The sequence below is a fragment of the Seriola dumerili genome, unplaced genomic scaffold (assembly GCF_002260705.1).
Source record: "Seriola dumerili isolate Sdu_G_001 unplaced genomic scaffold, Sdu_1.0 BDQW01000088.1, whole genome shotgun sequence".
NCBI lineage: Eukaryota > Metazoa > Chordata > Actinopteri > Carangiformes > Carangidae > Seriola > Seriola dumerili.
The window spans coordinates 9,327,611-9,343,579 of record NW_019174343.1 but is presented as its reverse complement, the minus strand read 5'-3'; the positions used below and the strand labels follow the sequence as shown (position 1 = coordinate 9,343,579).

The following is a 15,969-nucleotide window of genomic DNA, read 5'->3' as shown; positions in this document are numbered from 1 at the left end:
GGGGGGGGGGGGTGCATTTGTAAGCCTTTATTTGATAGGACAGTGTAGAGTGACAGGAAACGGGACAGAGAGTAGAGGAATGACATGCAGCAGAGTTCGGGCGGCCGGGAGTTGAACCTGGGACATCGAGTTGCCGCCGTATTAGATGTATTTTACTGAAATTTGGTACAAACTGTCACATTCCCCACATGATGAATGGCATTTGTGATGGCCTCATAATTCCTTTGGCACCATCACCAGCTCAGAGTTTAAAATAGTTTCCATCACCCTCAGCTTCATTTTGTGTCTGGTGCTAACTAGTAAATATCAGTATTTTATCATGCGAAATTAAGATGGTGAACATTATACCTGCTAAACATCAGCATATTAGCATTAACATTATGAGCATGTTAAGCATGCCGATGTTAGCATTTAGCTCAAAACACAGCTGTGCCCAAGTGCAGCGTCATACAGCCGCTAAAGTGGCTGTAGATTCTAGTGTGAATATTATTGGAGCGATATTTCTTATTTAAAAAAAAAAAAAAAAAATCCCTGACAAGCTGGATGACATAGTGAGAGTTAAAGTTCTTAGCATAAGTTCTCAGTAGTGTTTTTATATTCACTAATGATAGTGCAGCTCCGCATTATGTTGTGTTGTGTCGAGGCCCCTAACTAATTGATCAGGTCCATACATGGTTTTGTTTGACAGACTCATCTATTTGACTGTGTGTTTTCAAACTTTTTGAGTCACTGCCAGTATACACTTGTATCACCATAGAGATTCTGTTATTTCCAGCTGTGCTGCTGCTGTGCTTATCAGATTTTCAGCTGATAACATAGGTTTGCGTGTGTGTGTGTGTGGTTGTGTGTGTGGTTGTGTGTGTGTGTGTGTGTGTGTGTGTTGGTGGGAAACAAGGAGAGAAACATTTCAATGATTGGTTAGCTGGAATGACTCTGGTCTGTTGCTGTGGGCATCGCTTCCAGAGAGCATTGTATGTGTGTGTGTGTGTGTTTTCACACAGACATTTGTGTGTGTGACATGCTGGATATATCACAGCAGGCTGCTTCATTCTGGAACTTCTTGTCCGCTTTACACTAGTTTGCTTTTTTTCCTTTAAAGGGAAACTCTCATCATCATCACATCATTACTGTGGCTATTTAACAAACTTTTCAAATCTATCGCTGGAAAAAATACATACACAACTTTCTGCTCTTAGCCAACATGGCTGTGTTCAACTGTTCCTACAGTTTCCAGTTGTATTCACTGGAAACACTGCACTGGTACAACCGTTAGCACTGTTATCATGCAAATGCTTTGGCTGACATATATACAGCCACAACTTTGCATGAACGGTTAAAACTAAACAGTTGAACTATAGAGCCATTTTTTTTTACTTTAGCAGCTAACCCATGCTAATGTCAGCAGCTACATTAATTAAGATTTTCTTTGTGCTGCTGTCTGCCAATTAATCTGATAAAGAATATGTAAGCCATGGTAAAGTTTAGTCCACCATCATGGGCAGGTTGAGCTCCATTTTGGCTAAGTTACCTGAGCTAGTTTGTTTGCTGCTGGCTGTGTCTTTCAGGTTCGCATTGCAGCTAAGCACTGCTGTTGCTATTGCTATTTAGAAATCTGCACTTAAAATCCTCTGGACTGAAACTCATTCCATGCTGTGCGTCAACTTCATCGGCACCATTCGGCTCAACATTTTGTCAAAGATCTCTCTAATTGGAAGTATTTGTAAACACAATTGGAAAAACCGCTGTGGCTTAGCAGCTAAAACCCAAGACATTTGAGCTTCTTTTCATCTATGCAAGTTCTGAGCATTTCCCTTTAACCTTGTCAGTGACACCAAGCCTTCCTGTCAGTGCAGGGATCATTTGCCGGCATGAAACTAAGAAGAGTGCCAATCAGTCGCCTCTACGACAGTCATCCAGCTGTGATGTTAGGCTAATTCTGCAGAATCACCACCACCCTCTCCCGTTCTTCGCCCCCCCAGCACCAACACATTCACTTTCAGTCCTCTCTCCCACGTCTGACTGCTAGCCTCAGCCAGATCCTCAGGCAGCCATTCATCTCTCCTCCTGTCAGCAGCTAATTGGTTGACCCTCGGGGCATCCTGTGTCGCACTACACCAACGTTCGTTGGCTAGTATGCACTCTGCCATTGATATCATTTGTCAGTGGCTATGACGGATCCAAACTGTCATGTTTTTCATTTCAGGGTAGAAAAAAGAAAGTCTCAATAGAAGAAGAATTATAACTAAGGTTTTTTCTTTTTTTCCTCATGCAAATATCCTGTACAAATACCCACTGTTAGCATGCAGACAGATGACATATAGATGGTTAAATGTCTTATTTGTCAGTATGTTTGTGATGACTCACACGGGCTATTCTTCAGCTCCCTTTTATTAAAGGCTGGGGAGAAAGAGAAGCATCAGGTGTCTGTTGACAAGGGAGCCTGTGTGTTTTCCCTTTGCCTGTTCTGCTGTATCACGCGTCCATTTCGGAGCAACAAGCTGCACAAAGCTGCACACAGGTGGGAGGAAGAAAAAAATCACCAGCGCAACATAAATATTATTCCGAGTTTCTGGGAAGCATTTCTCTCATGTCGATGGAATTGCTCTCTTGAATCTTTGCCAACACACTGTTTCCCCACACCACCACAACCACCACCACAACCACCTCTCCCTCTTTTCCTTTGCCCCCCCCCCCCTCTCGTCCCCTCTACCTCAGAACAAGTCTTAATTTGTCAGGAATATTACTGCCCTGTGCCGACATTTGCCGGGCTGCGGCAGCTTAGCAGCGGAGCCAGCTGCGATTTGATTGGCTCACGGGAGAAGTGCCGGCGCTCGAACCTCTCCTTAGTTTGGCTTGTTAAAACATATACATACAGACACACACACACACAAAGTCCGTGCTGCCCTTGGCATTCAGAACTGTCAGGTGGAATTCCTCAGCAAGTGCAGTCACACTCGTTCTAGTTTCTACAGCGCCGGGGAGTTGGAACGATTGGGATGAGTGATTGCTAGTCGCTTAAGGCTGAACTCTCCTCATAGTTACACAGTATAGGCCTTAAAGGGATACATGCTCGCGCTGGAGGATGCACACAACTGCGTGGCCTCCAACACTCCCTAATCTGTGACAAATTTAGGTTTTGAGGAACTGCGCTGAGCACAAGGGGAGTTATGCTTTGTATGTGTTATGGGTTTAGGTTTGGATAGGCATATGATTTGTGTGAAGTGTGCCTCAGGGGAGTGTAAAGACAGGTGTGTGTGTGTGTGTGTGCGTGTGTGTGTGTGTGTGTGCGTGTGTGTGTGTGTGTGTGTGTGCGCGCGTGCGTGTGCTTGAACTGAGACGTGAGCATGTGGGTGTCTGTTTTCTGTAATAGAGGGAGCAGACCTAAGCTTCCACTGACCAGCACTATACAACCACCGGGAGAGAAGAAATTCAACCTTCTCTCTTGCTCTCTCTCCCTGGTGCTCTCAGTTTCCCCTTCCCTCCCCTCTTCCCTCCCTCTCTTTCTCCCCCAGGCCTGTCTTATAAAGTGAGAGGCCAAACACAGGCCCAGAGTGCCAGATCAGGCTCCTTCTATCGATTGACTTTATTTATGTGTTTGTTTATTTATTTAAAAGGCCCTGAACCTCTCTGTCCCTGAGGTGTACTTAGGTGCTACACACACACACACACACACACACACACACACACACACACAGCCTCTCTCTTACTGGCCTTTATACACACAAAATCCTCCTGTGCTCCTATGTTTAGCCAGGGGTTTTTGCAGCGTCACTGTCGGGTAGAACGTGTGTCGTCACTGCAGTAACTAGGTGTGACATTAGTTCATATGTGCACACACGACTTGGGGTCTGGTGTTTAGTAAAATAACATAACATACGTAGAGCTGCCCATAATAGGAAAATAATCCTTAGTTAAAGGGACAGTGTTGTATAATTCAATAGGCTGGTGCAGCCAAACTGAGCCAGTTCTGTTTTTAAATTGCACTGCTTGAATGTTTTATGGATGGTAATACAGCTGGTTTGTTAACCAATTGTTTTGTGTTCAAATTATGATCCTGGAGATGTCATGATTTACATAATGAAATGTTTTGGGTTTTTTTTTTTTTTAAACAAATTTTCCATTTTGAATAAAAATGTTTTGAACAGTGTAAAAACCGAATGTACAAAAACAAATCAAATGAATGGAAATATAAAGTAAAAAGGACAATAACTCTAAAGTAAAAATAATTAGGTAAAATAATCAAAATATATTTTCAAAAAAAAAATCCTTCATTTAATCTTGTGTGTAATTTTAGACAACAAATGTGTATTCTGTAGAAAAACTATTGACAATAAAATCATAACATTTGCAATATAATCTTGTGTCTTTACATTCAAAGTATAGAATAATATACAATCATAGTAATGATGATACGGGTCATGTCTACAAGAAGTTCAATTGACATCAAACAGAGTAGCAAAGCTTTATTTGTGTTTTACATGTATTTCTATACATTTTCGATGTAATTCATAACTGGACCTCAATGAATTGTAGTAAAATCAATTAGGTTTTTCGGACATTTTATTTAGCATACAGTTGCCATATCATGATGTATCCATATTAAAAAAAAATCTTACATATAAACATATAATTTCATCTCCTTGCTCGAGCTCATATTTAAGCAGCCCAGCTGGAGTTATTTTAGGGAAATAATTGCTGCCCCCCACTCACCGTTTACTCTGAGCTCAGGGTATTGCAACATGCATCCTTATCACATATCTGTCATACTTCATTAGAATAGCACTAACCAGCAACATGCCTGTGTGCGTGTGTATGTGTGTATGTGTATATTTGCTTGTGCTTTACTGCCGTGTAGTGATTCTTTGTGAAGGTTTTTGTGATTGTTTTTGTGTTTTTCTTAGCATGAGCCGTTGCGTGCATATGTTGTGTTCACTCGTTCGTCCACATTGTCCCTCAGCTGACAGACAAACAGGTCTGGCTTCTTCCCACTCAGTGATTTTCTAAGACTGAGGTTAAACACTTGGCACAGTAACATATAGAGGTGTCCAACACCATCCGCCTCTCTGACATGATTAATGACTTGATCAACTTTCAACATATTAAAATCTGATCTCTGTCTGTTTGTTATCAGTGTGTCACCACAGTCAGCTCCTCGTCATACTTTTGTGACACACAGCATAAGGAATGTGGGTGTGTCTGAATACTTGTGTGAGAAGTATGTGTGTGTGTGTGTGTGTGTGTGTGTGTGTGTGTGTGTGTGTGTGTGTGTGTGCGCGTGCTTGTATGACTCCGGCAAGTGAATCCAGCTTGCAGCCCTGTTGTATTAGCAGGTAATAAATGTGGACTTAGACTCGGGGCTTTGCTCCACCTGGCCAGTCCATATGATTTTTTTTTTTTCTTTTGTATGTGTGTGTCTATGTGTTTGTGTGTATTTGTCTGTGTGTGTCTGTGTGTCTGTGTCTGTGTGTGTGTCTTGGTCTTCACATGGCCCACAGCTATTCCTCACTTTGAATAAGGCTGCTGCTGATCACTTCACCATCTGACTCGCATCTGTTTTCTCTTTAAAACCCCTCTCCTCTCCTCTCCTCTCCTCTCCTCACCTCTCACAACTATTCCACCTTCCGTCTGTCTAACCAGGATGTGTGTGACACTGTTGAACTTGCACCTTGGCCTCAGCTCTCCTTCCTGCTACCATAAAGAATTAAAATAAAATCTCATCTCATTTTTTGTCTGACAGAAGACAGTGTTGGACACTAACATTGTTCAGATCTCCAGGGTGTACTGTACTACTACTAAAGGTATCAGAGTGCAAGGATGTGCTGGGACTGATAGACTGTGATGCAGCTGGAAACGGCTCTGAATAGGACAAAAGTGAATCTGTTGCTCTAATCTCAATCTAAACTCTTTAGTGACTCACTATTTCTTATAATGACTACTTAGATATTTGAAAGAAGCTATTGTTGATTTTATTTTCTGTATAAATTGAATTTGTGAGAGTACACATGGTCTCATTTGAAATGGTACATTTGGTAAATTCCAAATCGTGGGGTTTGCCAAATGGATTTGGAATGGTCACTCAGCATCAAGTACTAACAGAGGATCCAGCAGACTTCTCTGGCTCATGAATCATTCGCTCTTTTGCTCATTTGCTCCACATCTGGTGGCAAGAACCGAGCAGAATACTTGTGGAAGTTGTTGGGTTCAAGATTGCACCACAGTGTCTTGACTGTCTTGAGTTAGAGTGTGAGTAGCAGTGTTCAGAATAGTGTTATTTGTGTCTGGGGTTTCATAATGTAGCGGTAAAATCTGGGAGGGCGGATTTTACTTTCATTGTGATGACATTAAACTGTCACCCATCCTCTACTGGCTTTTTGAAACCATAGAATTTTAATTTTGACAAGGTTTTTACTCAGGTGGGAGGCTTTACATGTGGAGGAAATAAAAATTGAAGCTCTCTTTTTTTTTTTCCACGAGACTTGCATCTCAACCAAGATAAGAGTTATCAGCATGATGTAAATAACCAGAACGTTTATAAAATATCCATTGTGAAAAGTGATATGCTTTTCAGTATCACATAAAGAATTACATCATCTTACATCAGAGATTTTATATTTACTTGCCACAGTTAAAGGTAGGCCGTGTTCAAATCTCAATCCATTTGTAGCCACACTAGCGGCTTAGCTTTTGAGACGGCAATGTCAATGACGATCCACGGCTGTAGAGTCAGTTTAAGTCATCGTTAGCTCTGTGTTACCAGTCAGTTTTCTGGTAGTGTAATGTTGAAGCTAAAGTACTGTTTGTCAGCAGTTTAGACTTTGAAACGGTGGTTAAAGAGTTGACCAGATGTTGTCCTGGTGTTGCTGATTTTAACAAATCCCTGCCAGGCACTGCACTTCTTTCTTTTCTTCTTCCTCTTCTTCTTTTTTTTTCGGTCATGGTAAAAAGTCTCTAGTGAGTTGTTAATGTTAAGTGGAAGACGCAAGCTAATGTTATATCATTTTAATGAAACTGTATTATGATAAATATCAGACATGCTAAGACAAATTGTTACATTTTGTTGGAAAGCATCTGAACTTCCAGGTTTCCAGTGCAGTTGGCTTTGGAGAACCTTTCCACAGTAGCAGTAGTAGATGTTTTAAAGTAGGAAAACTCCGAAGATTGAAGGATAAGGTGCTTTTGGAAAAGATGAATAATGTCTGTCAGCATTGGCCATCTATATGTTTGTCTGCTTGTCCCTTCATCTTAATATCCATCTCCCTGACTCTTTCTGTCTGCTTCTAAATACTCATCAGTATGCAGAGGCTGCAGTATGACCTATTAAAAGTCATTTGTCAAATTGCAGCCAACTGGCTTGCCTGCAATCAGGCTCAATGTGAATATATTTTGACATGTGTTTTTCCTGCCCTCCACTGAGTGCCTAAAGACCTGTGACAGCCTGGAGCCTCTCTGAATACTAATAAAGTTAGCACTAATACAGTTGGCAAGGACACAGGATGCATATAGACACACAGACACACACAGACACACACACACACACACACACACACACACACACACACACACACACACACACACACAAACTGGAGCACTGTCAGCAGAATGACACAGCAGACGCAATCTCCATATTCATATAATATAGTACCTGACAGTCACAGCAAGTGGCACTGTCACCTTTGATCATTTACAAAATGTGTCAGCCAGCAAACATGTAATGCTGCTCTTCACACACACATACACACACACACACATCAGTGGAAATATGATTAAGCACGCCAACACATTCATACAAAAAAAAGCAAGACGCACACATGCAGTAGAGCCGATCCGTGTGAGAGCTGGTCATGCGTTTCCCAGCAGGGGAATCCTGTCCCCGGAGGCCGGCTGGATGACACAGATGTTTGTGGGCTTTGTGAGCAGATGCTACTGAGCTCCTGGAACACAGTTTTTACACTGCGGCCAAGATTCAGAGCCATAGTTTGGCTTGATTTAAATAAAATTTTGCCTATATCTCTAACCTTAGAGTAGACCAACCGTGATCCGTACTATTTATTTCAGAGTACAGCAAGAAACGCATAAGAAGAAAGTGGTCATAAAGGTGGAGAAGGTAGATTTGGTAGACGGAGAGAGGAGAACTTAATGGAAGTTGGATGCAGAGAGTGAAGAGGAAAGTTGTAGCACAGACAGACAGATGTATTAGAGGGCCAGAAATTCAAGGGCAGAGACTAGAAACGGAAACAGAGCGGCGCACTACTGTGTGAACAAAGGATTTGTCTAAGGCCTGAACCATCTCAGCAGAGCTTCAGTCCAGAGTGGAAGAGGTCAGGAGGAATGCAGGGCCTGGTCTAACTCAAAAAATGTCTTTCCTTAAAAAAACCCCAGCGAGGGTTGGATGAAAGTGAGGCTGTCTCTAAAGATTGTTTTCATTCTCAATTAATCTGGTGGTTATTTAAATGTCATCAAATGGTAAAAATGCCCATCACAGTGTCTAATAGTTGTTGAAGGCCAAAGTAATCAACCACTTTTGATTAATTGATCAATTGACTTTGCTAGTATCCCTTATGGTGCATCTGGTGCATCTGGTGCATCTGGTGTGTGTGTGTGTGTGTGTGTGTGTGTGTGTGTGTGTGTGTGTGTGTGTGTGTGTGTGTGTGTGTGTGTGTGTGTGTGCGTGCGTGCGTGCGTGCGTGCGTGCGTGTGTGTGTGTGTGCGTGTGTGTGTGTGTTTTTGTGTGCGTGTGTGTGTGTGTTGTGTTTTTGTGTCAAGATTTCAATGTCAGGTGATGGGTCAGTGTTCGCAACCCTCAACAACCTGTTGAACGCACTGGGTGTGTTCATGTCCCTGGTTATCGTCATGATTCGTTTGTTGAAAGCACACTGATTGGCTTAAGCTGGACTTGAGTGAGCGAGTAAAGTTTTGGCAGGCGGAGGAAAACCTCAGTCGTTTCCAATGGACATAAACATCGCTGCTGCTCTGCCTTCAGGGTAGTGATTTTTCTTGCTAACTGATCCTCTAAAAAAACAGCTGCACATTTATTCTGTGTGAAATGCTTCACCGAAACAAGATAAAAACATGCTCTTATTTATTTGCTTTGTCAGTGATCAGTCTGATGATATGATAATTATGATATAATCATGGGATCCTATTTGTTTGTGTCCTGACAATGCTGATCCATCGTTTTTTAATGGAATTCATGAAGTCCTGTGTGTTTTTCTAGAGTTAACATAACGACCCTGGATTTAGTGGCCATGAACACACACACACACACACACACACACACACACACACACACACTCGCACGCACACACACACACACACTCGCACGCACACATACATCCACAAGTTTGGCTTGGAATCATGGTGCTGAATAGGCCATAGTAGCTGAGGCATTATATGAGGCAATGGGATAGGACACAGTCAGCAGTTAGCACCATGGAGCAGTGTGGATTTTTATGTTGCCTGGCTGCCTTCATGCTAGCCTAGCGTAGCACGACCCTGGCAGCCTGCGTGGCTCTGTGCTAGCCCACCATGTCATAGCTGAAGTCTAGATATGCCCTCAACACTCGTGGCAGATCTCTCTGTAACACTACAATATGAAAACCATGCGGTTTGCCCAGCGGCCCAGCGGTTACACGAAGTGTCCCCTCTTCACTTCAAGGTTCAGCACCTGCAACCAGTTACAACCAGGTGGGCCCTCACATTGTCCTCGAGCAGTTCACTGGGCGCCTCATACACTCAGTCACAACATGCACAGTGTAGAGGCTGCATCTGACAATCATTTTCATTGTTGATTAAACTGATGATTAATCATTTGGTCTAACAAATGTCAGAAAATAGTGACAAATATCCATCCGACTTTCTCAGAGGTGAAGTCCAAAGATATTCAGTTCATTTTTGCAGAAAACCAGCAAACTTTCACAGATGGAACCAAAACTGAAGGTTTGGACAGAATTTTTTTGTCATTTTATGCCAAACCCCCCCACCCCCCAAAAAAACTTTAACTATTAATTGATTATTGTTATTATTAATAGTTGGTGATCATTTTCTGTCGCCTCATCATTTCAGCTCTGGTACAATGCTTGTTCATTGATGAAAGCTCAGTGATGCTTGGCTCACAGCATTTTCATATTTTTCATATTATTGCAGAATGGTGACCCTGTAGGACATTTACAATTGGTTTAGAACCTCCTGTGCTTCAGTGTTGTTCAAATTGAGTCACAAAACACTTTGGTATGTGTGTTACTGTAAAGCGTCCAGTATCAATAAAATGTTTTAAAGTGATTTTTCTTTACAAGAGAAATTCAAATAGGGACGAGGGGGAGGAAGGCTGGACAACAACAACCGTGTCATATCCAAACTGGACTTTGATCTGAAATAAAATGACTTACAGTTTATGAAAACCAGGTTTATCCACAATAGCAGAAATATTTTGTGTCCACTGTGATGAAATAGTGTAAGTCAGAATGGTTTATGGTTAGTTTAGTCCCTGCTTTCCGCGAGTCCACTGAGTGAGAGGCTTTCAAAATTAAAAATGAGATCAAGTAAAACTGGAGGCAGTGGGATAATCACCGTGTGTGTTTCATTATACCTCTCACAGTTGTGCAAGACAGTGATATTTTTTCCAGCAGGAATATGAGGGATGACTGCCCAAAATCATTGTGAAAAACACATTACCCAATATTCCACCTTGAGGCATTTGCACAATGATCCAATTGAATAATAACTGTCACACATAATTCCTTAATAACTGTATTTTCAGATCTCCGATACTGTGGAGGGATTAGCTGCTTTGACTGAGGAGTCAAACAAGAGTGTAACACTTCAGTTCAGCGTCTGATACTAATTACCGTTGTTAAAATGGCTGCTAATACAATTACTGGTCTGTTGTGTGTGTGTGTGTGTGTGTGTGTATGTGTATGTATGTGGGGGGGGTTGTCTTCATCCTCTTCCTTTTTCTTCATCCACCTCTTCTAAGTTCATGGAGGTTTAAACAACATTTATGGAATATGTACAGTTTCCCCAGTACAGGTCTGAAAGCCTAGGACTCCTCATCATGGTGCCACAGAGTAATGTGCCCTGAATGAAGAGAGTATTTCCTCCTACTTTGGAAACACATGTGGTTCAGATGATCTTTCTTCAATCAGAACTACTGGGACAGGAAGGATATGAGTGACCATCTGTCTGTCAGGTGTCAAACGTGGTGGACGCGTCTATCTCCAAGGTTACCACCACCTCTAAAAGAAAAAGCAAGAAGAAGAGCGAAAAAAAAAAGCAAACAACTTGCTCGCTCCTCTGGGCTGTTTTGCAAAATCTTGCTTGTGTTTTTATTGCAAGTCAGAGCAGTGACACCGGGATTGCTGTTGTGGTGAAAATTCATTCCACAGAGAGTAACGCGCTGCACGCAGCTCAGTAGAAAATGAGCAGACTTTTGATGGGGATGTTCACAGGGTGATCAAGCTGTGGTTTAACAGAGGGGACGGTGAGGGAGGGAGAGATGGATTACGTGTCCCATCCCCTCTCTTCAGCACCTCTCTCTCTGTCTCTGCCTATCTTGGTTTCTCAGTCAGCGGAGAGATTTATTGTGTCTCTCATCTCCGTCCATCACTTCACCAGCATCAGGTTATGTATTGCGTTGATAAATTAGAGCTTGTTGGTACGAGGTGGTTTGACTTAACCCACTGCAGTGATTAGCTCAGATATGCTCAACCCTTTATTTTTAATTTCATAACTCAAATAAACAAACACACACACCTGGATCCTGCCATATGCCTCGTCTCGTCAGGTGTGCATGTTTCAAGTGTTTGTGTGTGTGTGTGTGTGTGTGTGTGTGTGCGTGCGTGCGTGTTCGTGCGCGTGTGTGCGCGTGCGTGTGTGCGCGCACCCCCTCAACCCTCCCTTAACTATAAATGGCTTATCAGTTTTAATCAGACCACATCTGGTTTTCAGACATTCAATCTGTGCTGGGCAACGCAGGCACACACACACGCACGTACGCACACACACACACACACACACACACACACACACACACACACACCGCAGGCACAGTGTGCTAGGAGTGTCAAACCAAGTCATAAATCACTGGTGGATCAGTCTTTCCAGATCCTCTGCTGAACCCATCTGTCTTTCTCTCTCTTGCTTCACTCGTTGCGGTGCATCAAGAAGTCCAGTTACTTCTGTGCACAGTAAATAGAAATTATGATTTTTATTTAATTTAATCTTGAAGGTACAATTTATGTAAAAATAATAATAATAATAATAATAATAACACTGTCTTTCAGTCTGTCTGTCTCTCTCTCTCTCTCTCTCCCTGGCCTGGAAAATCAGAACTCATCGAGGTGGTAATAAAAGACAGGTGCACTTTTATTCTTTTTGAAAGCTCGCTCTCATCTCGCCACAGTTGGAAAACAGAGGTGTGCTCGCTATTCGTCGTATAACACCGCACTTTCAGGGGGCTGCATACCAGACCTCTTGTCCGTCAAATAAAGTTTTTAGATTATCTCCGAGGACTGAGAGAATTTGCCTCTGTCTGCCTGGATAGACCAGATGGGCATGAAGAGTTTCCACTGGAACGTTTCTGTTGGCTCTGTGTGCCGGGCCTGCTTTATCAAGCAGTGACCAAGTGTTTGTCACTGAGCTGTACTTATTAAAAAAATAAATAAATAACCCAAAATACATAAAATGATATATATTTCTTTATACCATGGCCATTGAAAAATCTGGATTCTGATTGATTGGATCAACTTTTAGTAACTGGACAGTTTAACCAGACACCCATGATGTAGGTGTTTCTTTGATATTCTAAATGCATGCACCAGTATTAAACTGCAAGTTAAAACAGCAACAGATGAGCCTCAGCTAAGAAGATTGGAGCTAGGGTTATTGATGTAACCACCACCAACAGCCCAAAAACCTGTCATATTTTGCATGAATCTGGAAGTCCGGTATCAGCTGATGGTAGGACGTGAACGGAGAAACCTGAATAATGTCCCACGGTGTGTAAACACACATAAACATACAACTCCTCTGGTATTATCCCGTATTATCCCATGCAGGACTTGAGATAACTTCTGTTGTGATTTGGCACTTTATAAATAAAAACTGACTTAACTTGACTAATGCTGCGTTACTACTGGTAATGAGCCAGTGTGGTTACGAGTTGCATTTTAAAAATACCTGTTGATGGCTGATACATCCACTGTGTGAGTCAAGAGGCAGCTACAGCGCACCAGACTTTAGAGGAACACTGTGTCCTGCTCTTTGTTTGGTTTGGGGGAGGATTACGCTTCAGCAACTACTCCACTCAAACTTGGATTAAATAACGTTATTTTGTCAAACTCATCGATAATTCCTCGTTTTCAGACGACTTGCAGGGTTTTGTCATTAGCTTTGTCTTACATTGTCAGTGGACTTGCAGTTGGAGCAACACATGTGAGGCCTGCTATCGTTTATGTCTGAGTGAAACTGAAGGCTCGTTTCAAAAAGTACAGCCAATTTCAACATTAACTCTGCCATCACTATCACTGTGAACTGCTCTGTCTGCTTGACAGGTGTTCTCTCTGTTGATGATTACAGTGTTTGTACTATACTTGTTTTACAATGCAGATTTCTATACAGTATTGGCTTGTCGTGGATTTTAATTGAAACAGCAAACTGAACTTAAAAAAAGAAAAAAACTACACGTCAGACCGATTAAATAGCTTTGAAAGATTTTTTTCTCAATCTCTTTTTAATATAAAATAACATGTTTTTTTTCTTATTTGTCATATTTGGTTTTGATACAATTGATCTTTTTACCAGTCCATTTCCGAAATTTAATTTGATCCGCTCAATTGAATTTACACTCGTTTGACAGTTTTATGTCTTTACTTTTGTTTTTAAATGGCTTTTAATAAAACTCAGTCCTTATAAAGATCTCAAAAGTTTTATTTTCAGCTCTCACAGAGCAGATGCAGCAGATACCCTCAAACCTAATCTACTACAGATTGAGTGTTTACATGAGGTCACCTCATTTGGACTAAGTGCTTAATAAGCTCATTAAGTGGCATAAACACAGTTCATGTATGGTCTTTGTGCTCTCGCTGACTCAGAGTTGGATCGGTCCGGGTTTTACCGGTGTGCTAACGTAGTCTGATGGAACATGTTGGCGGAGGCGGCACAGATGGATGAATGATCCTGTTGTTGCCGTGATCAAAGACTGATGACACAACTCAGTGTCACTTTATTTATTTCTCTCTTTGGTTTTGTTTTTGTTCCCTCTCTTCCTTCCTGTCCTCCTGCTCTGCCATGCCTGCAGCATAAGATGACAGGAAACGCGCGTGTGTGTGTGTGTGTGTGTGTGTGTGTGTGTGTGTGTGTGTGTGTGTGTGTGTGTGTGTGTGTGTGTGTGTGTGTGTCTGCAGTGTGTCTCTGTGAATAAGAGAATATATGTGTCTGTGTTTAGTCTGAATTAGTGTTTTTGTGTGTCTTTCTGTATGTGTCTGTTTATATAAAGTATGCCCATTCCTTTGCATGTGTCTGCATGCCTCTCTGTGTGAGTGAGTGAGTGAGTGAGTGCGTGTGTGGTCTGACTGTGTGTCATTTGCCCCTTGCCTTGGCACTGCCATTGATTTCCTCCCGCCGTAACTTCCTGCCTGAGGCGATTTAATGTTTCCAGTGGCAACACTCACACTCCAACCATCACTCTAGACCCTCCCTCCATCCCTCTATTCCTCTTTCCAAGTTTGCTCCCTCCATCCATCCATCTATCCATTCAGGACTGTCAGACCACAGCCCTGTCTCATTCATTAATCATCAGCAGTGAGAAGGAACAAGGGAGCAGTCAGACAAGTGAGAGGAAACAGAGAAAGGTGGCAGGAATGACAAGTGCAGGAGAGTGGAGGTTAAAGATGAAACTTGACCCTTCAGAAAATCAGAAAATAACGCTGGTATAATCCTGAGAATTACAACTTTATTTCTTCTGTGTTTTTCAGATCCCGTTCTCACTGGTGCAGTTTCCACTTTGGGAATATTTAAAGGTACGTACTGTATCGTAAATGTTGTCCAGCTCATTTTATTCCCTCTCTTTATTATCCATGTATTTTATTCCTTCCTCATCCCTCCACTCTCCACCATTCCGCAGTACCATCATTTACAGTAATTATTCTCAGTGGTAAATCCATAATAAAGTTATAATAGTGTGCTTATGCTCTGACACATTCACAGCCGGCTCACCCTCTGCATTCCCCTGTATCATTGTGGCAGGCGAAAATGGGACTTTACGTCTCGTTTTAATGGGTTGTCATGACTACCATCAAACCAGCCTCGAATTTATCATGAGTTTTGAGCATATCCAGTCCTTTTTTTTTTTTTTTTTTCCATCTCTCTCGTGACCTCTTCCTTAATGTCTTCTTCTCCCATGTGTCTGCGCTCTCCTTGCCCCCTCTGTCGTTACATTGTGAGGCCCTGAATACATAAAAAGCCGTTTCTTTTTTGAAAAGACGGCGTTTTGTTGGAGTGACATCATGTCTCGAGGGAGCGAGAGGCGGACAGTCAAACATTCCATCAACGTTGGGAGCGAACGGCCGAGCTAAGATGGAACAATACGTGGCACAGCTGTGTGTATGTGTGTGTGTGTGTGTGTGTGTGTGTGTGTGTGTGTGTGTGTGTGTGTGTGTGTGTATCTGTGCATTTGTGAGAGTTAGATTTTGTCGTTCACAAGTGTTTCTTTGTATCTCAGTCAAAAGGCCTTCTCTCTCCAGACCATCTGGACATGTCCGTTGGCGGAGAGCTGAACTGCTGGAATCTGGACCTCTCCTCTCCTCTCCTCTCCTCTCCTCTCCACTCCTCTCCTCTCCTTTCCTCTCATGATCTTGCAACAGAAATGAAAGGAAAACATTTGGCAATGTTTTCCATGCTACCACTTGTGCCAACATGAGGGACAAGGACAGAGAATTTATTCAAAGCCATGCCCTCTTAGCATCTTTTTTTTTT

The 15,969-nt window shown here is 42.2% G+C and overlaps 1 protein-coding gene across 1 annotated transcript in view; it reads left to right on the top strand.

The window, feature by feature from the left end:
* The window catches only part of slc25a26 (solute carrier family 25 member 26), a 55,085-nt gene that overhangs the window by 19,657 nt on the left and 19,459 nt on the right, over positions 1 to 15,969 (top strand). The window contains exon 6 of the mRNA XM_022745144.1: positions 14,970 to 15,014. Within this exon, the coding sequence (XP_022600865.1) occupies positions 14,970 to 15,014 (45 nt within the window). The remainder of the gene's footprint in view (positions 1 to 14,969; positions 15,015 to 15,969) is intronic.